This window comes from Callorhinus ursinus, unplaced genomic scaffold (assembly GCF_003265705.2).
Source record: "Callorhinus ursinus isolate GAN/ISIS: 27379988/994484 unplaced genomic scaffold, GSC_fseal_2.0 scaffold4, whole genome shotgun sequence".
Lineage (NCBI taxonomy): Eukaryota > Metazoa > Chordata > Mammalia > Carnivora > Otariidae > Callorhinus > Callorhinus ursinus.
Window position 1 is genome coordinate 126,402,061 of NW_027397066.1, and position 27,573 is coordinate 126,429,633.

General features: G+C 34.1%; 1 protein-coding gene across 4 annotated transcripts in view; it reads right to left on the reverse strand.

The window, feature by feature from the left end:
- Nucleotides 1–27,573, reverse strand: part of LRBA (LPS responsive beige-like anchor protein) — a 742,782-nt gene that overhangs the window by 451,932 nt on the left and 263,277 nt on the right. For all 4 annotated transcript variants that reach the window (XM_073892352.1, XM_025874296.2, XM_073892351.1 and 1 more), the window contains one exon: nucleotides 13,978–14,042. In XM_073892352.1, the coding sequence (XP_073748453.1) occupies nucleotides 13,978–14,042 (65 nt within the window). The remainder of the gene's footprint in view (nucleotides 1–13,977; nucleotides 14,043–27,573) is intronic.

Sequence of the window (27,573 nt, forward strand, 5' to 3'; positions counted from 1 at the left end):
TTGTTATGAAAAGCATTCATTGACAAACCCTAGATGCTTAAAGAACTCCAAGCAAGATAAACACCACCAAGCACTGCAGAAAGTATGAAGTTTTACTCTACTTGTAAGCTACCAAGTTAACCTTTCATGCATAGAAGATAATGAAATATCTGGGTCAGAGACAAATGACAGTTTATTATTCTCAGCAAAAGCGCAGCCAGAGTATCAGCATTTGTGCTAGCACTTCTAAGCCCCAGTTCTCACACACTGAACCAGGTGCAAGAGATAAAAACACCCACTGTTACACGAGAGGAAACCTGAGCTTAGGGCTCTAGAATCTTTTTGATGGCCAGTAGGCCTGGTAACTTTTGTCTCAAAGTAAGATATTATTACTATTATAGTAGACAGCAAACAACCCTTCAAATGGAGACACTACTATATTCCAGAGCTGTGTGCTACATAAACATCTTTAAAATAACAGTACAGTACAGAACAAAAGCAACTGGCCTTCTACTTGCAAGACATGCAGAAATGTGAGAAGTCAATGAAGAATTGTCTTCCAGCAATCACAGAGATGTCTTATTCAAAGTGTTATAAAACAAAGGTAAATAAGAGGGTGGAGAAAAAGGATTCATCACCTATGAGAGAACAACAGAATTAAAGGCTGACTTCGTATTAGAAAACCTGGAGGCCATGTGACATATTCAAAGTACTTTAAAAACAAACAAGAAGTTCATATGCAGCAAAACTATCTTTCAAAAAGGAAAACACTTTGGGAATAAACTTCGGTAGTTCTGCAAAAAGTTAAGCATAGGCTTAACATACGACCCAACATTAAGGAGGGCGTGTGATGTAATGAGCACTGGGTATTATATAAGACTGATGAATCACTGAACTCTACCTTTTGAAACCAGTAACACATTATATGTTAATTAACTGAATTAAAATTTTAAAAAGTACTATCACCTATATTTAAATGCTCTTAATATTAAAAAATAATGTAAACTATGAAAAAATAAAATTTTTCATTAAAAAAAACAGACCCCAAGTACATAAAGTAAAAGCTGACAGAATGAGAAGAAACTGTAGTTTGGAGATTTAAATACCCCAAGTCTCAATAATTAACAGAACTAGAAAGTGAATCAGAAAGATTTTTTGAAGACTTGAGATTTGAATGATACCATCAATCAACTTAACCTAAGTGATATTTACAGAACATTCCATGCAATGATAGAATATATATTCTTTTCCAATATATTTGGCACATTCTCCAGAAAGACCAGGAGCTAGGCAATAAAAGAGTCTCAATAACTTTAAAAGAACTGAAATCATTTAAGGAATTCTCAGATTACAGTGGAATTACATTAGAAATCAATATGGAAAGGTAACTGGGAAACCCCAAATATTTGGTTATTAACACAAAATAACCCATGGGTCAAATTAGTAATCACAGGTAAAATTAGTAAGCATTTTGAGTTCAAAATCAATGCAACAAAGCCTGTAAAAATTTATGGAATAAAGCTAAAAACTGCTGTGTTAGAAATGTACAGCTGCAAACACCCATACTGGAAAAGTAGGATATTCTCAAATCAATAAGCTTCCACCTTAAAAAACTAGAAAAAGAAGAGTAAACAAAACCTAAACAATGAAGAATGGAAATAATAAAAACACAAACAGAAATCAAAGAAATTGAAAACAGAGAAAAGAAGGAAAAGCATCAATTTAAAAAAGTGTAGTTCTTCGGGAATATTCTTCATGAATGAAAGAAGGAACATCACTAATACCTACAAAAATTAAAAGCACTACAAGAGATTATTATGAACAACTCCCTTCCACACAATAAATAAATTAAATGGATAAATTCCTACAAAATTAAAATTTCCACATTTGACCTTAAGTAACAGAACACATGAATAGCCTATAACAAGTCGTGTAACTGAATTAGTAATTTAAAATCTTGGCACAGAGAAAATCCCAGGCCCAGGTATCTTCACAGGTGAATTCTATAAAATATTTAAAGAAGACATGAATACCAATACTACATAAACTCTTTCAGAAAACAGAGAAGAGGCAATTCCCATCTCATTTATTAAGGCCATTATTATCCTGATACCAAGCCAGACAGACAAATCATGAGAAAACTATAATCAACTCATTCATAAAAACAAGACAAAAAAACCCATAACAAAATATTAGCAGAATGAATCCTGCAACATATTAAGTAAATTATATATTCTGACCAAGTAGATATCATGCCAGGAATATAAAATTAATTTAATGCTGAAATATCAATTAATATAAATCACCATATTAATAAAGAACAAAACCCACATGATCAATTTATAACACAAAGAAGGAAACAGTTGTCAAAATCCAAGATACATCCATAATAAATACTCTTCAATAAACAAAAAACAGAAGAGAACTGCCAAAACTTGATAAAGAGCATCTACAAAGAATTCAGCTACCATAATACTTAAATTAAGAGACCAAATGCTTTCCCTTTAAAATCAAGAATCAGGCAAGAATGTCCAGTTTCACTACTGCTTAATATCATTCTGGAAGTCCTAACCAGTGCAATAAGGCAAGAAAAAGCAATGAAGGACATCCAGATTGGGAAGGAAGAAGTAAAACTACCAATTGTTTTTCACTGGCAACTTAATTCTATATGCAGTAAAGGCTAGGGAATCTAAAAACAAAATGACCTGAGCTGAAGGCAGACGTTTAACCGACTAAGCCACCCAGGCATCCCTCATATAGATTTTGTACATATTTTGTTAGATTTATACCTAAGTGTTTCACTTTTTATGGTGTTAATCTAAAAGGCATTGTGTTTTTACTTTTAAATTCCACTTGTTCATTTTTGGCATGTAAAACAGCAATTGACTTTTGTATATTAACCTTGTATCCTGCAACCTGAAATAACTGCTTATTAGTTTTCTCTCTAGCTTTCTCTCACAACCCACATCAAATCCATTAGTAAATCCTATAGGCTCTATCTTCAAAACATATTCAGAATCCTACTACTTCTCATCTCAACTATTACTACCCTAGTCCAAATCACCATTATGCTTAATGAGGATTACAACAGCTTCCTAACTGATGTTTTAGCTTCTACCCTTAAATTTCTACATATCACCCAAGAGTGATCTTTTTAATACATAAAACATACTGTCTTCCCTCCTCTACTCAAATCCTGCAATAACTGTCATTTCCCACAGAATAAGTTGCAAAATCTCTATACAAAATCTTATCCCTATGTTATCTCTCTAGTCTCATATCTTATTTCTCTCTTCACTCTGATCATTTTGTTCTTGCTATATTGTCCTCATTCCTCAAATATGCCAGGGAAGCTTTCATCTGTATAACTGTTGTTCCCCAGGACTGGAACGATCAACCCCTATACCTAACTCCCTCACATTCTTCAATTGCTTGCTTAAATGTTACTTTTTATCAATGAGCTCTAATCTGACTACTCTTTTTAAACTGCAAACTATGTCAACCCTTTCTACTTCCTTCAAAAATCTCCATTTCCCTCAACTTGCTCCACATTATCTTTTTCCACAGTACATATCACCATTCACCTGTCATGTAATCCATTACTTATTTTATTGTTCATAGTCAGCCAATGACTGTTCAAATATAAGACCTACAAATAAATATATATTTATCTGTTTATTGCTCTATCCCCAGCAACAAGGGCAATTCATGGTATGTAGTGAATAATACATACTGGCTAAAAAAATAGGTGAGAAAACATAGGCTAATAGAAGTAAAAGTACTTTCCAAATATAAAAGCTGAAACTTGAATCCAGGGCTAACTTCAAAGCTGATGCTATTAATAAAAAGCTATGAAGCCTTATCTATTAAATATAACAGTAACTTGTGTAATCGTGGGTGGTTATATTGAATAGAGCCTATACTAATAAAAATTGGTTTTATAACACGTTTTCTATTTAAAAAAGGGCAAGAATATATTCTTTAAACAAATAAGCCTTATAAATGACAGAAAATCTGTTGTTTTGCATTAAGTAGAACAAATACATATTTGATCAAGAGCTCTAACTACCTCTTCTTCTATATATAAACTTTGAAAGATGCATTACCTCAGTGTTGAAATTCAGCCAAAGAGTGATTTAGTTTTTTGAAAATTAAGCATTTTGAAATTTTTACTAAACAGATAAATTATTAGCCATTCACTCACTGAGAAATATTTCTTGATTCCCTACCATTTGCAATACTCATAACTGCAATTTAGCTCTCTTTCTCATATTAATCACAGCAATAACCTCACTACTATGCTGCTTGATTTCATTCAGGTCTCCTCTCCATCAACCCACCCCAAATATTTCTGTCAGTTATCTTTTCAAAACCCAAATATCATATTCCTTTGCTTAAAATCCTCCAAGCTTTCCACTGCCTTTAGATAATAGTCCCAATTTGCTACAATAGGCCTTTTATGATCTAGATGTCCAATTCTAATCCAATAATTCAAATACACAAACACACACACTTGAATATTCTATATACCTTTCCACACCATGGTGTCTTCAGATATTCTATTTCCTCTATTTGGAATGCTTTTCTCACACACATCCTCCAATTTATCCATAATCCTCACTTTTCCAATGTCTATAGGACTAGCCCTACTCATCTATGAAAATATATCTCAATGACATCACCAAGATGGCAACATACATCATTTGTGACCTCACTCCCCCCCTTCACAAGAAAAACAACTAATAATTATTCAGGAACAAGACATCACTGAGAGAATTCTAGAACACATGAATGAGGCTAAAGCACCCCTTGGAACACAGAGATCTAGACAAACTGCATTAGGAGGTTAAGAGAAGCAACTAAATGTTGACTATATTACCCCTCCCCCAAGCACAGCACCATGTGGTTCCTTAGAACCACTGATTCCTCCGCCATTCTGAAGAGAGAACCTAGCCCTGGACAACTAGCCCCCCACCTGGCCTTGTGGGAGCCACTACTCTAATCATACCCAATTGGGACTGCAGGAGAATCTGCATGACTCAACCACTGGGAACTGAGTGTGACAAGGAGTGGGGAAGTGCTTGCAATAACCAACACAAAGATCTTGGCCAATGGAGTTACACACCTGTAGAGCCCAAGTAATAATCCCAACCACCAGCTTTGCTCACCTGCAGAACCAAGTCAGTGGCACTCTCTAAGCAGGGAATTCAGCAGGGTGCATATCACTTGATTTCAATCCTCAAACAAGGTGGTTTACCAGCCCTATAGACTGGTTTGCCCTCACCCAGGCAAGGAGCTGAGTCACACACCCACATACTGTAAAGAGTGTATCCCAGCCGCATCTGACCAGAAATGCTGCTGGGAAGCCCAGGAAGCTGTGCTTGAGCAAAGAGGTGGGCAGACAAAACTGACTGCCCCCAGAGAAAAGCCAGTACCAAGTATAGAGGATTCTTGTGCTATGAATGGTCATGGGGATTCATTCACAGCCAAGGACAGCTCCAGGTCCTGCCTTGTTTGGGAAATTGAGATACCTGAAGTGACCCCTTATATTCCCGCCCAGGTGATGGACCTGAGACATAGCCCCACACACCCGCTATATCTCCCAACCCCATCTCACCAGAAGGGCTGGCAAGAACAACCCAAAAGCTATGCAGCCCAGTGGGGCACTCAAGCCAAGAGAAGAACAAGAAGAGCCCGTAGCTTGCAGTGCAAAGCCAGTGCACACGGGTAGTGGGTCAACATGAGTTAAGACAATAATTCCATCATTAGAGCTACTTGAACCACTGATCCAGGCAGCAGAACTAACTTGTAGCCCAACTTAATACTGAATACAGTCTCCAGCCTGCCTGATCAGGGAAACTAACCAAGTACATGAAAAACTACACAGCCCATCCAACAACTGCACTTATATACATACTTGAACAGAGAGCACAAACCATGGCTTTCCCTGTCTGCAGAATAAAATCTGTGGTCTCACCTGAACAGAGAATTCAGTGCACAGTCTTGCCTGATTCGGGTCCCCAAACAGTCACAGCCCTGGGTCCCATTCTACTGCCCTGCCAGGGCAGGAAAAATAATTCATAGTCACATCTACAACTGAATACAGTACCCAGTCCTAAGCATCCAGTAACCCCGACCAGAAAATCCAAGCAATCACAGAGCCCATTCTACAGACTCACTTCGGTAGGGTATTAAGCCAGAAGACCTATCCAACTGTTCTCTGCCAGAGGCACATCCCACACCCCAAATTCAGCACTCAAATAGTTACCTCATCCAAAAATGATGATAATAGCAGGACACACCTGGCCAAGAATATTATGAACAGACACACCCAGAAACTCAAACTGAGGTAATTGGTGAAGATATCTCTCAGCCAAAGAAAACCTGCAAAGTCTGGAAGAAGAACCGAACTACTCAAGTATACCAATGTAAGGAATCTAAGATCACAAAAAAGCAGATAAATATGATACCCCCAAAGGAAATTAATAAAGCTCTAATAACTGATCCTAAAGAAATGGAGATCTATGAACTGTAAGACAAGGAATTCAGAATAACAACTTAAAATTTAATGAATTACAAGAACACACATACAGACAACTAAACCAAATCAGGAAAACAATGCATGAACAAAACGAGAAGATCGACAAAGCAATAGTGACCATTAAAAAAATGAACAAAATCTTAAGGGTGAATATTGAATAACTGAGCTGAAGAATTCATTACAGTTTCAAAAACAGATTCAGCCACAAGGAAGAAAGAATCAGTGACATGAGGGATAGGACATTAGAAATTACTCAGAAAAACAAAACAAAAAAAATGGGAAAGAGTGAAGAAAGCATATGAGACCTATAGGACACAGTGAAGAGAAACATTTGCATTATGGAATTCTAGAAGAAGAGAAAGAGAAAGGACAGAAAATATATTTAAAGCAGTAATGACTAAAAACTCCCCAAACCTGAAAAGAGAAATGGACATCCAGATCCATGAGGCTCAAAGAACTCCATGCTGAATGTGAACTTACACTGAGATAAATTATAATTAAATTGTCAAAAAGAAAGGCAAAAAAAATCTTAAAAGCAACAAGAGAAAAGAGAGAAGTTACATACAAGGGAATGCCCATAAAAATATTGGTAGATTTCTCAACAGACACACTTCAGTCCAGGAGAGAATGGGATGACATATTCAAAATACTGAAGGAAAAAAACCTCTTAACTAAGAATACTACAGCGAATGAAGCTGTCCTTGAGAAATTAAGGGGAGATAAAGACATATACAAAGAAACACAGGGTGTACATTATCACTAGATTTGTCTTATAAGAAATGCTAAGGGGAGTTCTTCAACAATGATAAAAAAGATGCCAATTAAAACCAAGATAGTGTAAAACTCACTGGTGATGGTAAATGCATAGTCAAAATCAGATTCTGTAATTTGGTAATGATGCATAATTCACATACAACTCTAATTTAAAAGTTTAAAAAGTAAACACAGTAAAATAATCATAAGTACAATAATCTGTTATTAGTTACACAAAATTAAAATATACAAACTATAATAGCAATAACCTAAAATGTGAGTGGGAGGAGAAATGAAAATGTAAATTTTAAAATTCTACTGAAGTTATCTATTTATTTAATTTTAAGATATTCTATGTAACCCTCATAGTAACCACAAAGAAAAAACCTATAGCAATTACACAAAAAAACAAGATAAAGAAATCAAAGCATACAGGTACCAAAAGACATCAACACAAAAAAAAGATATCAGGATAAGAAACAAGAAGCAATAGATCTACCAAACAACCAAAAGACAAATGACAAAATGGCAACAATAAGACCTTACGTATCAATAAGTACTCTAACTAGAAATATACTTAATTCTCTAGGGGCGCCTGGGTGGCTCAGTTGTTAAGCATCTGCCTTTGGCTCAAGTCATGATCCCAGGGTCCTGGGATCAAGCCCCGCATCAGGCTCCCTGCTCAGCAGGAAGCCTGCTTCTCCCTCTCCCACTCCCCCCTGCCTGTGTTCCTTCTCTCAGTGTGTCAATCTCTGTCAAATAAATAAAATCTTAAAAAAAAATAAGATTTATTTCTCTATCAAAAGGCATAGCATGGTTGAATGGATTAAAAAAAAAAAACAAGATCTGAGAATAAGATACCTAACAAACACTTGATTTAGCCTTTAAAGACACACACAGAGTGTGAAGGGATAAAAATAATCACTTGAAGCAAATGGAAATAAACAAAATAAAATAAAATAAAATAAAATAAAAGCAGGGTAGTTATATCAGACAAAATAGACTTTAAATTAAAAATAGTAAAAGGAGACAAAGAAGGTCGTTACATGATGATAAAGGGGGTCAATCCATCAAGAAGATATAACAATGAAAATACCTATATACCCAACATCAGAACACCTAAATATATAAAGCGAAAACTAACACAGATAAAAAGGAGAAATAAAGAGTAATATAGTAATAGCTAGGGCCATAAATATCCTACTCTCAACAAAAAATAAATGATCTAGACAAAGAATCATTAAGGAAACAGCCAATCTGAACACTACAGACTGAATGGACCTAGCAAACATATACAGAACATTCTATCCGACAACAGCAGAATACACATGTGGAATATCTTCAAAGATAGACCATATGTTAGACTATAATATGGTCTTAGCAAATCCAAGAAGACTGAAATGATATCAATTACCTTCTCTGACCACAGGAGCACAGAATTAGAAATCAATAACAAAAGGAAAACTGGAAAATTCACAAACACATGGAAATTAAACTCCACTTTTCTGAACAACCAATGGATTGAAGAATAAATTAAAGGAGAAATTTAAGTTTCTTGAGACAAATGAAAATGGAAACACAACACATCAGAACTTATAAGATACAGCAAAAACAGTTCCAAAAGGTAAGTTCATAGCAACAAATGCCTACATTAAGAAGCAAGAAAGATCTCAAATAAAGAACCTAACAGAACATTTTAATGAACTAGAAAAAGAACAGGGGCGCCTGGGTGGCTCAGTTGGTTAAGCGACTGCCTTCGGCTCAGGTCATGATCCCAGGGTCCTGGGATCAAGCCCCACATCGGACTCCCTGCTCCTCGGGGAGCCTACTTTTCCGTCTCCCTCTGCCTGCCACTACCCCTGCTTGTGATCTCTCTCTATGTCAAATAAATAAATAAAATCTTAAAAAAGAAAAAGAACAAAACCAAGCACAAGGTTGGCAGAAGAAGGAAATAATAAAAATCAGAGCAGAAATAAACAGAAACAGAGAACAAAGAAACAATAGAAAAGATTAACCAAACTAAGAGTTGGTTCTTTGAAAAGATAAAACAAAATTGGCAAACATATAGCAGACTAACCAAGGTAAAAAAGAGAAAGAACACAGATCAACAAAACTGTAAATGAAAAAGGGGAACATTGCAACTGATACCACAGAATATATGGGTTCATAAGAGACTACTATGAGCAACCAAATACCAACAAACGAGACAACCTAAAAGAAATGGAAAAATTCTTAGAAACTACAACTTACAGGGGCACCTGAGTGGCTCAGTCGTTAAGCAACTGCCTTCGGCTCAGGTCATGGTCCCAGGGTCCTGGGAATGAGCCCTGCATTGGGCTCCCTGCTCTGCCAGAAGCCTGCTTTTCCCTCTCCTGCTCCCCCTGCTTGTGTTCCCTCTCTCGCTGTGTCTCTGTCAAAAAAATAAATAAAATCTTAAAAAAAAAAAAAAAAGAAACTGCAACTTACAAAGAATGAATCAGGAAAAAAACAGAAATACTGACTAGAGCAATTACTAGTAAGGAGACTGAATCAGTAATCAAATATCTCCCAATAATGGAAAGCCTAAGACTAGGGGCCCCTGGGTGACTCAGTCATTAAGTGTCTGCCTTCAGCTCAGGTCATGATCTCAGGGTCCTGGGATTGAGCCCTGCATCGGGCTCCCTGATCAGTGGGAAGCCTGCTTCTCCCTCTCCTACTCCCCCTGCTTGTGTTCCCTCTCTCGCTGTCTCTGTCAAATAAATAAATAAAAAATCTTAAAAAAAAAAAAAAAGAAAAGCCTAAGACCAGATGCTTCACAGGTGTATTTTACCAAACATTTAAAGAAGAATTAACTCCAGTACTTTAAAACTCTTCCCAAACAATCAGAGAAAAGAATACTCCCAAACTCATTTTACAAAGCCAGCAAATCCTAATACCAAAACCAGAAAAATACTAGAAAAAAAATTAAAAGCAAATATCCCTAATGAATATAGATGCAAAAGTTCTCAATAAAATAACAAGAAACTGAATTCAGTAGCACATTAAAAGGACTATTCATCATGATCAAGTAGGATTTATCCCAGGATGCAATGATGGTCTGACATACACAAATCGTGATACATCACATTAACAGAATCAAAGAAAAGATCATACGATCATCTCAATAGTTACATAAAAGGCATGTGACAAAATTCAACATCCATTTGTGATTAAAAACTCTTACCAAATTAGGCATAGGAGGAAGATATCTCAACATAACAAAGGCCTTATATCACAAACCCACAGTTAACATCAGACACAACAGTGAAGGTTGAAAGTTTTTCCTCTAAGATTAACAACAACATAACAATGCCCACTCTGACCGTTCCTATTAAACACAGAACTGAAAGTTCTAGGTACAGCAATTAGGCAAGAAAAAAAAATTAAACATATCAGAATTGGAAAGGAAGAAGTAAAATTGTCCCTATTTGCAGATGACATGATTTTATATATAGAAAATCATAAATACTCAACCAAAAAAATGTTAGATTTAATCAACGTATGTAGTAAAGTTACAACATACAAAACTGACATACAAAACCAGCAGCAGTTCAATATAGTAACAGTGAATTTTCTGGTGAAAGAAATAAAGAAACTGATCCCTTTTACAATATCATCAAAAATAATAAAATAGGAATAAATTTAATCAAGAAGGTGAAAGATCTCTCCTCTGGAAACCACAAAACACTGATGAAAGTAATCAAAGAAAACACAGACAGAAAGGTATCTTGTATTCATGGACTGAAAGAATTAATATTGTTAAAATGTAATTACTACCAAAATCAGCTACAGATCAATACAATCCCTATCAAAATTCCAGTAGGATTTTTTCTAAAATTAAAAAAACACTCGTAAAATTTATATGGAACAAATTATCCTGAATAGTCAAAGAAATCCTGAGAAAGAACAAAGCAGGATGCACCATACTTCCCAATTTCAAGTTATACAAAAAACTACAGTAATCAAAACAGTTTGGCACTAGCATAACAGCAAATAAATAAAAGAGAATCAAGAGCTGAGAAATAAATCAAGGCATTTTATGGTCAACTAATATGTGACAAGAGAGCCAGGATTACTCAATGGAGAAAAGACAAGTCTCTTCATGAAATGGTGCTGGGATAATTAGACATTCACAGGTAAAAGAATGAAACTGAACCTTATGCCACTCACAAAAATTTACTTGAAATGGATTAAAGAATTAAATGTAAGAGCTGAAACCATAAAACTCTGTTAGAAAACTTAGGAATAAAACTCCTGGATATGGTCCTTGGAAATGACTTTTTTTGGATATGACACCTCAAGCACAGGCAACAAAATAAAAAATAAACAAGTGTGACTACATCAATCTAAAAAGCTTCCCTTCAGCAAAAGAAACCATCGATGAAATGACAACCTGTGGAATGGAATATTTTCAAGCCATATATCTGGTAAGGGACTAATATCTAAAATATATAAAGAACTCATACAACTCAAAAGCAAAACACACACACACACACACACACACACACACACACACACACACACACACACACACCAACTTAAAAACAAAGAACCTGAATACACATTTTTCCAAAGTAGATATATGAAAAGCCACAGATACATGAAAAGACGGTGAACGTCACCAATCATTAGGGAAATGCAAAGTAAAACAACAATGAACTATCACCTCACACCTACTAGAATGGTCATCATCAAAAAAAGACAAGAGATAACAAATCTTGTCATAGATGTGGAGAAAAGGGAACACCTGTGCACTCTTTGTGGGACTGTAAACTGGTACGGACAACTATGGAAAACAGTATGGAGGTTGACTGAACAATTAAAAAGAGGACTACCATCTGATCCAGCAATTCCACTTCCAGAAATACACCCAAAGGAAATGAAAACACTTGAAAAGATTATCTACATATCCATTTTCATAGTAACATTATTTACAATAACCAAGGCATGGAAACAAATTAAATGTCCACTGACATACTGACGAAGTAGTGAGAAAGACAGATATAAATAAATATAATGGAATATTATTCAGCCATTAAAAGTGAGGAAATCCTACCATTTGCAACAACATGGCTGGAACCTGAAGGCATTATGCTAAGTGAAATAATTCAGACAAAGACAAATACCACATAATCTCACTTATATGTAGAATCTAAGAAACAAATAACCCAAACTCCTAGAAAAAGACACCAGACATATAGTCAGCAGAGGCAGAGAAAAGAGAAAGGGGGACTTGAAGGAAGGTGGTCAAAAGGTACAAATTTCCAGTCACAAGATAAATAATTACTAAGGATGTAATGTACAACATGATGACTACAGCTAACACTGCTACACAAGATACAGGAAAAGTTAAGAGAGTATATCCTAAGAGTTCTCATCACAAGGAGAAAATTTTTTTTTCCTTTCCTTCATTCTTTTATTTGTATTGTATCTACATGAGATAATGGATGTTAGCTGAACCTACTGTGATAAACATTTTACAATAAATGTCAATCAAACCATCCTCTCGTATACCTTAAACTTATACAGTAATATATGTCAGTTATTTCTCAATAAAACTGGAAAAGGAATTTTAAAAAAGAATAAAATTAAAAAACAAAATACCTCTCAAGAATCATAATCCCTGGGCAAGTTTTACCTAATTCTTCCATACTAAACTGTCAAGTATTTCTTTTAACATGTATTTAAATACTTCTACAACAGAATTTAGCAAAAGGCATTACCATTGCAGGTTTATTTATTGGTTTCCAATACTAGTATGTGAGCATGTATACTTATTTGCTCAGTAGAAGAATTTCCGAAGTATTTAATGTCAAGTGAAGTTATCCATACTTTTTTGCCCTCTTCTGTAACATTAACAAGACAGATGCTGGATTCCTAGTTACTAGTTCAAATAGTTCCCAAAGTGATGACATCAGTCTCAACACTAGCCAGAACACTATAAAGAAACGTTCCTGAACAACCATTTTTCGCAAAATACAAATTTGAATGGCAGCTACACATACCTTTTAATTTATACCCTGGGGTCTTCAGTCCAATTAATCCAAAATCAGCTCCCACAAAAACAGACTCAAAGGAATCCACTCATCATTTCCTCAATTTACTTTTATCTTTTAATTCTCTCACTCTCTTCAATCTATTTTCTCCCTTGTAGCTTTCTTTTCATCTCTGGACTTGCTTCACTTTTTCTTTCTTACTACTGAATTTCTTTTCCTTGAATTCTTTTATCTTTAAATGGAAACATACCAACTTTCTCCTTTTCTCTACTTTTGCATCACTTTGCAACACAGAACAAAACTTGTTAGCCCACTCTTTTATGATCAGGCCATGACGTAAGAGAGATAATATAGACATCTAAGTTTAATTATTGGGCTCTACAAATATAATTAAATTTGTAGGAACTCCAAATAAGTATTCATTCTCCTTATATCTGCTAACAAAATCATTACTATTACTTTTGCCAAACTCAGCCTTACTTATCGAAAAATAAAGGTAAGAACTTTATCATTAAGCATGTAACCATGAAGAAAACCACAAAATAATTAAATATTGACATATTTGTAGAAATTAAGCTCCACTACATTAGTGACTACAAAAACAACATAGTATCCAAAAATGTCAGTTTCAATGGCAAAAAATACAGTAAGATTTACAAGTAAAACTTAAATGGATATAAAATAGATTACCTTCCTTCGTTGACAAGTTCAATAAAAGCAAGGCCTGCATTCTTCTGGATAGAATTCTGCCACTCCTAAAAAAAAAAGAAAGAAAGAAAAGAAAATAGCTTAACAAATAACAGGTTATTTTTTTTAAACAATTATGAAAAACATCACCCATATCAATTTCATACCTTACCTCTTAAAGGAAAAGTTTGGTTAAATGTGCTGCCTACTCAAGGCCAGCCCTGTGAACACACAAATAGTTGATATTCAAATTTAAACTAGGGGCGCCTGGGTGGCTCAGTTGGTTAAGCATCTGCCTTCGGCTCAGGTCATGATCCCAGGGTCCTGGGATAAGCCCCACATCGGGCTCCCCACTCACCAGGAAGCCTGCTTCTCTCTCTCCCTCTGCCTGCCACTCCCCCTGATTGTGCTCTCTATCTCTCTGTCAAATAAATAAATCCTTAAAAAAAATTTAAAAAGTTAGCAACAATTTGATTCCACATAAGCCAAAAAGCCCTATCTATATTTATTTTGCTGTCCTATACCATTATATCATACTAATTCAACTAAAATATTGGGAGTTGGGAAGGAAGGCAGCACAGACCAAGGAGAGAGGTTTTCGTTTTTGTTTAAGAAAAGAGATGCATGACTTCCCCTAATGAGGGGAAGACAGAATTAAATAGTTTGGTACACAGTTAATAGCTCACATCCTACCACAAAAATTGATGATTAATTGAGAAAGAGAAAAGAAAGATCAGTGAATTTGGCTAGACTACTTCTGAGCTGGAAAACTATAGTTCACTAGCCTATGAATATGGTATAAAACTATTATATTCTTTATGAATAATTATCCACTAAAAAGCTTAAGAAGGAAATAAACCAGAAGAGTATGTACAAAAGTTTTTTTAATCATCTCAAAACATATAGAAATATATAAACATTCAACTCAAAACATATACAAATATATAAAATAAACATTAATCTGTAAGGCTGGGCCTACATGACTTGAAAAGTAGCTAGAGTTGAGAAATGTTCATGCATGCGCCCATATGTACATGTATGTGTGAAATATTGCTAGAGTTGAGAAATGCCAAGGTACGTATGTGTGTGGGTATGTGTATGTACATGTATATCTATTTTTAAATATAGATATTTAAATTAAATTTTAAATAAATAAGTGGAAATATATAATCTTTATGGTCCTTAAAACTAAGGAGCCCCTTACATTCTACTTACATAATATCCCTCAACTGATCTTTTTTTGCTCTTTTATAAACTCAAATAAAAGACAATGTTGGGGTACCTACCTTTACTACCCAAAATATTCATATGTTCTAAATGTAATACCTTTAAGAGTCTGAAAGTACATGTATTTTCACGCCTGACAACTGCTGTGTTACTCTAAATTCCTATTTTTTTTTTCAGCCTCATCCTTTCTCTTCTAATTTCTCCTTTTCATTCCTAATTTGGTATTGCTTTCTTTCATGTTTTAAGAACTCAAGGTGGTTCTCAGGACTAAAATGGCTGCATACCACAATTTTATTATAAGGTTCTTTTTTTTTTTAATTTTACTCAGTTAACATACAGTGCAATATTGGTTTCTGGAGTAATATAAGGTTCTATTTCATGAAGAGTGTCAATAAGAATACTAACAGAACATATACAGAATGAAAAATAGATCTAAAGTCACTCAGAAATTTGAGAGTAGTAACTGGCTAGATCTAAAAGAGAAGATAAAGCAATGTGTTGTTAAGGAAAGAGCAATGAACAAGAAGTCATGAGATCTATATTCTCTCACTGATTCTGACATAACAGGTTATGTCCATGGACAGATCATTTGACATCTCTAGGTCTTAGATACTCTCTTTCAAAATTTCTTTAAGCTATATTATTTTATGATTCAGTAATTTACAAACATTAAAGCAGAACCCTCGGGTAAGGTTTTTTGATCCTGATACAGAGGATCCCACACCTTACCTTCCAGGCACAGCAAAGATAGATATCAAGTCTCAAAAAGCTATCCTAAACCTAGTAATGTGCAGGAATAGTAGATGGAGACAAATACAATGGCCAAATGGACCTTTAAGATAGCCTTGAAATATCTCATGCCATAGGAAGAATCAGAAAATTATTCCAGAAAAATGTACAGTAACAGGGGCTTTGAGGGGATGAGGAGAACAGAGCTGTGACCTTTGCTGATAGACAGCAGGGAATCAAAAGGGATGGTGACACCTCAAAGGATGCCACAGTCAAGAACAGAAGCATATGCTCGCTTCTCAGCTCTTATACCCAACATAGCACTCTCGGCAGGCCACTTAGAAATTTGATACAGCACCAGATTATGAGGAGGCAAGACCTTAAACTGACTGAATTTTCATTTAGATCACTTAACCTGAAGGAAAATCTGAAAATGAAAATTAACCTTAGTTAAAAGAAACTAAAGGAAGTATTTTTCTTGCTAGACAAAAAAAATCAGAAAGAAATGCAAGAGAATATAGTATATATAATTCTTCAGATCAGACATCTTATTTTAACAAGCATGTACTAATAGTATTTTTTCTGAAATCCATTTTGTCTAAAACTGCAACAGTGGGCATTTTTATTATATAGGTCATAGAAAACTCAAAACTCCACATGGATGAAATAGGTAACAGCAGAGAGACTTAAATTTTAAGTAGACAGGAAACATCAATTTATTTTCATTAATGTATATAAAGTGATTTTAATTATAATGTAAAATCAGGAAGTATGCCATTTAAATTTCACAAACACTTTAAACAGCATGATTTAGGTCAGACAGAACACCAGTTCAAATTACTACAACTACAGAAAATTCACCATCTAAAAATTTTTGTGACCTGAACTCAAATTGGTACGTCACACAAAATATTTTTTCTTTTAAATTAAAAACAAATTAGACGTGAAGGTCCATATAGAAGTAGAAGAGTCCAATTTTTACAGAAGCTCAGAGACACAGATTTATTATCGCTACTACTAGACTTCTTGCTTTCGCAAGCATCATCTATAAACCTGTATTTCTTAACTTATTATAATTGCTATCTAATCACCTGGAGTAAAACTTTTTCACTAGTTAAAAAATAATTAGACAATATGAGAAAAGAAATGAAAATACGAATCTTATTTACACTTTAGGGTATTGTTATAAAAATCTCACAATTCTCAAAGATATCATTGAGTTTTGTCTATAATCTATTCCTAAGTATAAGTTATTAACATTTAATATCACATACCAGCTACATAAATACATGCTGATAAGAATTAATAACTCCATGGTATTATAACAACATTCCAGGTGACAGCTGATAGCTACACTTGTGGTGAACACAGCATAATGTTACGGAGTTGTCAAATCACTATGCTGTACACCTGAAACTAATATAACACTGTGTGTCAGCTACACTGCAATTAATAACCCAGATGAAAATAATCGTAAGTCCATAAGAATAGAAAATTAAAATTTTAATAAACCCAGCTGTTAGTCAACCCAACAAGGTTTCTCAATACTAAAACTTTATCTACAATCCTTTAAGAAGTTGCCAAAACTGAAAAGAAGATTCATTAATCATGCTATCCTAAAGCGTTTTTCTCCACTTCTGAGGCAATTATCAAAGAAGGTGTTAGTCTAAACAATTTCATAAGCCACAGCTCAATATAACCTTTAGTGAGTTTTAATAGTTGAAAGAAAAGCTTAACTGTTATCATCTTACATGATCATTTCAATATTTCATCACAGTATTTACAATTGTATAGTGATGGAAAATGCTAGTACATTTAAAGGTCTTGGTTATTCTTTTCCCAAAGGTATTGGTGAAAAACATGTTAAAAGCCTCAAATCCAACCACTAATGCAACTAAGTAATTTCAAAACACATTTTAGCACATTGGCGAGGAAGGACTTAAAGCACAAGTGAGTCAATAATTTCATACCTGTTCTAAGCTGTATTTAATTGACTATCACTTCCTAAGGCTATAATTGTTGATAAGCCAATTTTTACTAAAATATACTTACTAATGCTCTTAAGTAATGCAACATCAACAACAAAGATAATATATATTAGTGAAATTTATTAAATAAATATAGTATTCCACCAAATTTCAAATATATGCTTTTGGTGATAAAAATCTTCTCTTAGGGTGGGGGAAAGAAAAAAGAAGAGTTCATTAACCAAATTAAGTCTATTCCTCCCTATCATCAACAAACAAATATAGAGAAAAGGGGCACCAATTAATGTGCTATGTATTAATTTATATTATTTTAATACAATTCTACCTTCCTTAAAGTAAACTTGACAGTTTTATATAAATTCAAAAATCTACAATATATTTTTGTGTCTTGAATTACTACATACACTTACCTAGATTTTAAAAGTAATTCCAAAATATTATCATGTTCTAAAGTAAATAAAGTCAGACCACAAATTGTCAAGACAGACTACATATACTCCAGGCTGCCACCTTTTTTTTTTTTTTTAAAGGTGAGGGGGAAAAATCGTCAATGCTGACATTAAAAGTACTATCAATTTTTTATTCTGGTGGGCTAATTACTAATCTCTTACTCTTAAAAAAAAGACAGAGGTATATACTTCAGGTTAAACAGTAAAAGTTAACAAAAGTAAAAAAAATAAATTCAATATAGACAACAGCATATGAGAGACGGTAAAAAATTTCTCTACAACCTGGAGAAAAATCAACTTGAGGAAGCCAATCAATGCTTGTTGCAGAACTCAAGGGGGGGCCAAGAGTTGAAGTCACTAAGTACCATATGAAGATGTTGAGAAACAGGGATAAAAATAGTTTAAATGAATGAAAAGTAGTATATAAAACACAGAATTCCAGATCCTCTCCCCATACTTTATGGTCATCCCCACCATAGCAAAGCATTAAAAGTTTACTTTTCAGAGAAGTCAACTTCTGCACACTGTAAAAAGCCTTACTGTAAAAATCAAATAACTTGAAAGGATACTAAACTATGAGACTCCAAAGCAATATTAAAGACATTTTCTCTGAGGAAAATGAGGATCCATAATATTTAAGGGTCTATCAATGGCAAAGACAGCTCATTCATCACCAGTAGACAACTCAGACACAGTTGCATGGATTTTTTGTGTGTTACACTTAAATATGAGCAGATAGCAAAGTACCAGTCATTATAGGAAAGACTCATGTGAATGACCGACACCAAAGAAATAGGGAAAAAAAGACTCAGAAAACAGACAATATTGTTGGGGGGGTGGAGAGTAAGACTAAAGAAAAATATAATTTCTACCATTAGAAAAGAAAATATTTCAGGTAAAACAATCAGGGCAGAAATTCTGTCTTATTCACTGGTATCTCTCTGCCCCTGTACTAGAGTTGAGTTCTCCACAGAAACAGAACCAATGGTACGGAGATAAGAATTTTATTTATCTTAAGAAAATGGCTCACACAATTATGGATGGTTAAGTTGGCAAGCAGAATACCCAGGAGAGCCAATGTTGTAGTTACACCCCAAGTCAAAAAGCCTAAGAATCAGGAAAACCAATGGTGTAGTTCCAGTCTGAGGCCAACAGGCTCAAATCCCAGAAAGAGCCACTGTTTCAGTTCAAGTCCAAAGGCAGGAAAAAGTTGATATCCCAGTTCCAAGGCAGTCAAGCATGTGGAATTCTCTCTTCCATGGGGAATGGTAAGACTTTTTGCTCTAGTCAGGCCTTCAACTGACTGGATGAGGCAGACCCTCATCAGGCAGGGCAATCTCCTCTGCTCAGCCTACCAATTTAAATGTTAATCTTATTGAGAAACACCCTCAAAGAAAAACCCAGAATAATGTTTGACCAAATATTTAGACACCCACGGTTCAGTCAAGTTGACACATAAAATTAACCATCACAGTTCTTGCCTCTCCCCAAAACAACAACAAAAAATAGAAAACTAGAAAATGCTCTTAGAAATTGAAAGTATTTCAAATAAAAATTTTAAAAGTACTGGAAGATGTTGAGCAAGCCTCTTAGTAAGTAAAATAAGAGATGAAGAAAAAAACAGATGGAACTGGATATGAAAGTCAGAAAACTAATCCAGATAGTTCAACATCTAACTAATTAACAGAAGTTCTAGAAACAAAATAAGAAAAAACAGAAAGCAAGAAATTCCCATAAAAATAATTCAAGAAAATTTCTCTGAACACAAGTACATACTTTTTCAGACTAAAAGGTTTACATAAAATACCAAAGATAATGAATTTAAAAGATCCACCCACACCAAAGGCATAATGCAGTAACAACAATAATTTTTAAAATAACAAAAATACTGAAAGCTACCATGGAGAAAAAAATTTGGAAAGATTATAATTTTCAGCCTCTAATACCAATATCCAAATAAGCTATTATCAAGCTTAAAGGTTAAAATAAGAAAAAAAAAGTTACACACAAGCAATATCTAAAAAATTCTACCCCTTATGCATTCTTTCTCAAGAAATTAAAAAGGAAGTGTCTCATCAAAATTAATACACCCCATTATCATCCTCCATAGCTGCTCTGCTTTATTCTTTTGAGAACATACTTATTACCCACCAGATTTCATTTCTACCTTTCCCTTTTTTTTAATTCTCTACTATATTTCCAGCGCTAGAACAATGACCAGCACCTTATAAATTTGAAGGTCACTGTGGGCAGAAATTAGACACTGCAGCTTTAGAGGGAAGAGGAAAATTCTGGGTTGATAATAAAAGAAACCTCCAGATAACAGCTTTCTACAGACCTAAAGAGTAACCAATCCAGATTGGAAGAGAAAAATAGAGAACTACAGGTACTACATCTCTAAGAAAAACATTTGAATCAATGGATAATAAGTATGTTTAATCACAGTGGCACAGGTTTTATGACTCCAGTGGAAAATTTAGAAATAAATTTGTGATGGGTACAGAGAAATTTAAATAAACAAAAAAGCAGGAAATCATTAATTCCAGAAGAAGAAAATGAAAGAGAGACAAGCAAGTGGGAGGAAGAAAGGAAAGAAGGGAGGGAGGGAGAAAAGGAGGGTAATCCTGTTACATTTTGTAGCTCTGCTGTGAATACTTATATTATCATAATAATGTAAATGTAAGTATGGTTTTAACAAAATATTATGATATAACTGTACTGGAAACAACAGAAAATGTGAAGTGGAAAGAAAGAACAATATAAGTAATTCAATGGTCATCTTCCATAGAAGACATCACCAGATAATGTCTAAAATAGAAAAACCAAGAAATAGCTATTAAATCATTTAGAAATATGAAGATTTGTGGCAGATTCAACAACTAAGATTTAGTGAATATGGCTCCTTCCAGAAAGTAAGAATCAAAGGGGAGAAGAAAAACTAAGGCCAGGAACTGCTGTTTTTCAGTTTAAGTATTAAAATTGTACGCTAACTAGACAATAGGTATTTATCCAAAATAATGTGAAATATCTCTAAATGATCTGAACATGCATTCAAGTCCTACAAATACTGGTATCAAAAATATGAAAATATAGGGGCACATGGATGGCACAGTCAGTTGAGGGCTGAATCTTAGTTTTGGCTCAGGTAGTGGTCTTGGGGTCTTGGGATCGGGCCCTGTGTGAGGCTCCACACTCAGCAGAGTCTGCTTGGGACTCTCTCTCCCTCTCTCCCTCCCCCCTCTCTTTCTCATGTTATGAATACAGTCCAATGAGTAGGTACTGCTCAGGTTTATAGGTAAGCAAGAGTTTTAAAAAACTATGAAAATATAATTTTATCATAAACCATTAAGAATTATTTTTTTAAAGTCAGTATTCTACATCCTACCAAATGAAATTAATTTTATCTCTACTGCCTTTGATCATAAAATATTTTTGTAAGTATTGATTTATTGATTCAAACATAAACAGAGGAATGAATTTGTTAATAAAAACCTAAACTCATATCAAACTATTTCATTTTCCCTATTAAATATATAAAAATTTAAAGGCTTGTGCTCAATGAAATATCAATATTAATATTTTAAGATGTTACAGTTATACATGCTTTTGAAAAATAAATCAAATTGGTTAGCTATAGCTCCAATTCCCTAAGTAGATGACAGAAACACTAGTAGGAGTCAAGGAAGGAGGCCAACAGAGGAGAGCTCAAATAACGAAGGGAATATATTAACACAAAATTGAGAACCACATTATACACAGGACTAAAGGTCAAAACTAGAGAAAACTTGTTCATGGTCAAGATATAGTAATCTTAAGTGCTCAAAGTAAACGATCAAGAACTTTTCAACAGTGTTTGCACTTTATGTCAGCACTCTCTCAACAGCTTATCTAACACAAAATCGAGTAACCACATACCAGGAAAGAGTATGGCATAATAGTAAAGGACAGGTTTTATTCCACTGTCTCTTTAGAGGGTAAAACAAATCATTACCTGAGATAGAATAAAATGTTGCCCTTTGGAAAGTTTTGGTTTCAATGATTTCTGTGGACATACACTTTTAAAATGTATATCTAATTTATACAGATATTATAGCTCAGTTTATAAATGAAATATATATATACAGATCATTACAGAGTTAAGAAAAACAGAAAAGAAAAAGTCTATTAAAGTTGAATTGGCAAATGTTTCAATTTTACAATTGCTTATTTAACAATTATTTTTGAATGTGAACTATAAGCAAAGAATTGAATATTTAGAACACATTTACTGGGTTTACAAAATGAAGAATGCAAACGTTTAGAAATCCAAGATTGAGATAACCATGCAATCAATTATGTAAGTACCATAGTTTTAAATTATTTGTAAATAATAAAAAAATCCTCTTACCATTGTGTTTAAGCATACATTAAAATTAATACATTTACAAGTCCCTTTAAAAATCTGTTTTTAAACTTTTTCAGGAAAAATGTTCTCCAGCCAATAATGATCCTTCAAATAACTTCCAAACTGGAATCAATTTAGCAAGATCTTTTACTGATCAATACAGAAATCTTCATTTCAATAAAGGTGACAAAAGTTGCTCTAACCCTTTCCAGCTACAAGCTCTCAACAGATGATCATCATTAAGCTTATATCAGGGCTTCACATTCTAGAGCCATATAAATGTGTCCTATTAGTACATGGTCAGTCTATTTGGCAACTCCAGTTCTCCAGACATATGGCAATTGCTGCCCTTTGAGGTCTGAAGTCAAGTCTTTAGGGAATCTCAAAGCCTGCACTGAAATTACAGGGAGTGTTCATTAGAGACTGCCGGAGAGGAAACATGAAAGACTTCCATTAAAACTATATAAAATGGCTAATTATTGTTAAAAGATTTTTAAACCCTCTAGTGTACTCAGCAACAATAAAAAATATTTACCAATTGCATTATTTTTAAAAGCACTGCTTTCATGACTTGGGTGAAAACAGCTTTTCCCATTCCCCACACCTCAATATACCTATCATTTTATAAGATCATCAAGATTTTCTGTCTTGGGAGAAAATAAAATTATCTTATACCTCTAAATTCTTTCTACAGATCAGTGTAAATACTTATGAAATGAAGGTAGTTTTAGAAGCAAAATTTTGTTTTCTAATATTTAGTTTTAATTAACATATACTGTGAACTTAAACTCAGGCAGACATACATGTTTCTTTTTAAATGCTTTTTTATCCAAAAAAGTCTGCCTCTATTGCATTTTTATCCCATTTTCAACTAATATTCATAAAAAGTTACAAGCATAGAATAATATAAATTACTAATCAATCTATAAAATGGCATTTTCAGATAATATTGTGGAAAATATATGAAGATTCAAATGTTTAAAATTTTTAAAATGTCAGAAAATTAACAGGAGTTAAAAGAAATCTCATGTCTATGCTTTTTGGGATTTTAAAAGACACCAAAAGGGTAAGTATTCTCTAATTAATAATTGCCGCCATTTTGACTTTTCAAATGTGTAGACACTTTTTAACATGAGCGAATGATTATTTATTAAGGTTCACAACAAAACAATACTACTACAGAATATTTCAGTAACAAATCTCTATAAAATGTTACACAAAATTCATTAGCTTGCCTCAATCATTTCTTGAATTCACATATATGGTGGATTCTGACAGCCTAATTCCAAAAACCAATTACAACCTCAATCCATATGTAAAAAAGATAACAGAAAGCAAGTACGTTAAACCAGTTTGAAAGAATAAAAATCTAAAGAAAACAGATTACAAATGATTTATATGAATGCCTAGTGAAGTTAATTACAAGTAACCCAATAAAATAGTGTCTTTATTATTGTACAGCAAGTAATAGCTCTAGATGTAAAAACCAGAACTCTTTCTGCTGACTTTTGCATGCCCGATCCCACAGCACACAACATTAAGAATTAAACATGTAGTAAATAAGGCATATAGAAAACAGCGGTTTTTAACTAAAAACAGAGAACTCTCCTGCTGTTTAACCATTTGGGGTTTTCTACTCTAAACAGTGACCACTGTAAACTGATACTATGTGTTCATTGAGTAAATTCTTAATGTTAATATAAAGTGAGATTTCAATGTCAGTGCAGTTATTACATCAAGTGAAAAATAGCTGCAAAGCATCACATTCATTTTAACATTCATTAGGGGCAAATAACATATCTTTTATGTTTATGCTATGAAATGATGATTCTTCAGAATTAAGTTTTTCCAAATTCATGCTATACCTATCTATAAAAGCTTTGGTCCTGATCTTAAATGTATACTATCTAAGACACATATACTGCATGCTACAGTAACCTGTTATAGTTCTCAACAGCCACAAAGTGTAGCCAATTACAGTATGCTTCATGACTCTCCTGGTAAAGAGGAGGACTTTTCTGTCCAGAATGATTCCTTAACTCTTTCAAATATTTATCAATGCACCAATATGATTTTAGCTGATATCAACTTTAAGTATAATGCAGAAGTCCTAAGATATGTTGGGATAAATTTCATCATATAGGCCATTCTTTGACCAAAACATTAACTGAAATAGTGATACAATGTAATACTCGATAACCCAGTTTTGATGCACAAATAAATCAGGACTGATGAAATATACAAACAATAATACATCTCTGTAGCAGTATTTTATTCCTATCAATTTCATATCTATTAGGAATACATGTAATATTAGCTTATTTTACTTTTGAGGGGTGTGGGTCAATTACTTCACAAATTGGTATTTGTCTCCTCAACTATTGTGAAACATTTTAAAAGTGGTACTATCTCTTTTTGATTTCTCAAAACTACCTGACTCAATTTTCCAAATAAGAGACATTCAGATGCTTATTAAAGAAATCATACACTGCTAGGTGAAGGCAAGAGGAGCACTGCACTAAGAACACTCAGGGATCTTCAAAGCTAATTGTTTTGAATTTCCTGTGGCTAATAAAACAAATCGCCACAAACTTTAAGTCTTTTCTCTCACACTTCCAGATGCCAGAAATCCAAAATCCAAAATCCAAAATGCTCTCTGTTCCATCTTCACATTGCCTTCTCTGTGTGCCTACCTCCTTTTTTTTTTTTTTTAAGATTTTATTTATTTATTTGACAGAGAGAGCAAGTGCATGAGCACGGGGAGGGGCAGAGGGAGAGAGAGAAGCAGGCTCCCTGCTGAGCACGGAGCTGAACCTGGGGCGCAATCCGAGGACCCTGAAATCATGAGCTGAACCTGAAGGCAGATGCTTAACCAAGTGAGCCACCCAGGCGCCACTGTGTGCCTATCTAATAACCATCTGACTCTCACTTATAAGGACAGATGTGATGGCTTTTAGGGCCCACACAGACAATTCAGGAGTATCCCCTTATCTCAAAATCTTCAACTTAATCACACACAAAATAGCCTTTTTCCAAATACAGTAACATTCACAGATTCCAGGGATTTGACATGGGTATTTCTGAGGAGCCATTTTTTATCCTATCACTAGAGAAATCAAATTAAAACAACAGAAACAGCAAGTTGAAGAAAAGTGAAGCTTACTAACAAGTTCAAAGAAGTCAAAATCCAGAGAAATAAAAACATTTTTTTAAAAAACTTAGTATATTATGACAAGAGCTGGAAAAACTTTTAAACAAGTCAACTTCTCCAAGTGTTGGCTCTAAGAGTGACTGAGTTATGATTGGTTTTGTTTTTAGGTCCAGAAAGTCCATTTCGTTTGCAAAGTATAAAGCCTACCAGGCTACATGAAACTGAAGGCTGGGCTGTGGAGCCACTAATCACAAGCAGATATCACAGAGGGCAACTTCTTACAATTAGCAGCAAAGCAAAGATACCACTGCCAAATGTCCAAATAAGTAAGGCAGCAGTTCAGACTTGGAATAAAGACTGATAATAAAAAGCTTCTTTAAAAAAATTTCCCCCATTATTTACTTTCACATTGCTACCGACCAACTTTCTTTTTTCTTAACTTACAATACTAGCAAATAGGACCCTATTCTCACAAATTAGATCAGTGCTACAAAACAATAATGAATCTTTGGAATAGATATGAATATGATGAGATAAATTCTGAAAGATCAAGCAAATATATAAGCTTTATCTTAAGGTAAAGGAATAGATTATCTTTCCTCTAAAAAAGGAAGAGTAAGAAACCAAAATTAAATTTGCCCTCACCTATGTAGCAACTGATAACAAGAATAAACTGACAAACCAAGAGACCCAATAAAATAAGACCTCTGTTTTGGGGCTCCTGGCTGGCTCAGTCAGTGGAGCATGCAACTCTTGATCTCAGGGTTATGAGTTTGAGCCCCATGTTGGGTGTAGAGATTACTTAAAAATAAAAAAAAATCTTTATAAAAAAAGAAACCACCACTGTTTTAATTGACTGCCTAATGATAAGTTTCCAAATAATTTTCAAAAACATATAATTACTATCAAAAAAGAATGCAGGGTACACCCAGTATTTAGGACATTAGTATATTATCAGACTCACTATATGTAAATGCACAACGTGGAAAGGAAAGTATCAGGACAATGTGGAGAATAGGTTTAGGGTTAGGGAGTTTGGTTTTTGATAAACTACCAAGAAAATGGCATGATGTGAAAAACACGTATGTCAAATATCTGAATACTACTCACAAGGCAGCACAGAAGTAAATACAAAATAAAACAAAACAGCTATTAGAGACCTTGAAAATAAGACAGAAGAGTTTGAATTTGACAAGACAGTAAACCACAGCTTCTCTTAGGAAATCTAAAGAGATTCTCCCAGGAAAGTAAATTTGTCAGAATGTACTGAAGGAGGTAAAATCAACAGAAAGGAGAGGGGTTATTTCACTAATAAAGGAATAACTGGATAATAATCTGTGATTCTTTTACAGAGGCTTTTTTCAAGTGATACCTCCTCTTGTCCGTTACTGTCTCTCCCTCATTCTGATAGGACTCAAGTTGAAACTCATAATAAACAACTGTTAATGATAATGATATATTTGGCCAGGAAAAAAAGTTAATCATCAGTGAACTAGATTAACTGTTAGTAACATATTTCTCAACTATGGTAACACAGAGGGTGTGTTGAAAGTAATGTAGTAGGGGCCACCTAGGTGGTTCAGTCAGTTAAGTGTCCAACTCTTGATTTTGGCTCAGGTCATGATCTCAGGGTTGTGGGATCAAGCCCTGAGTTGGGCTAGTGCTGGATGT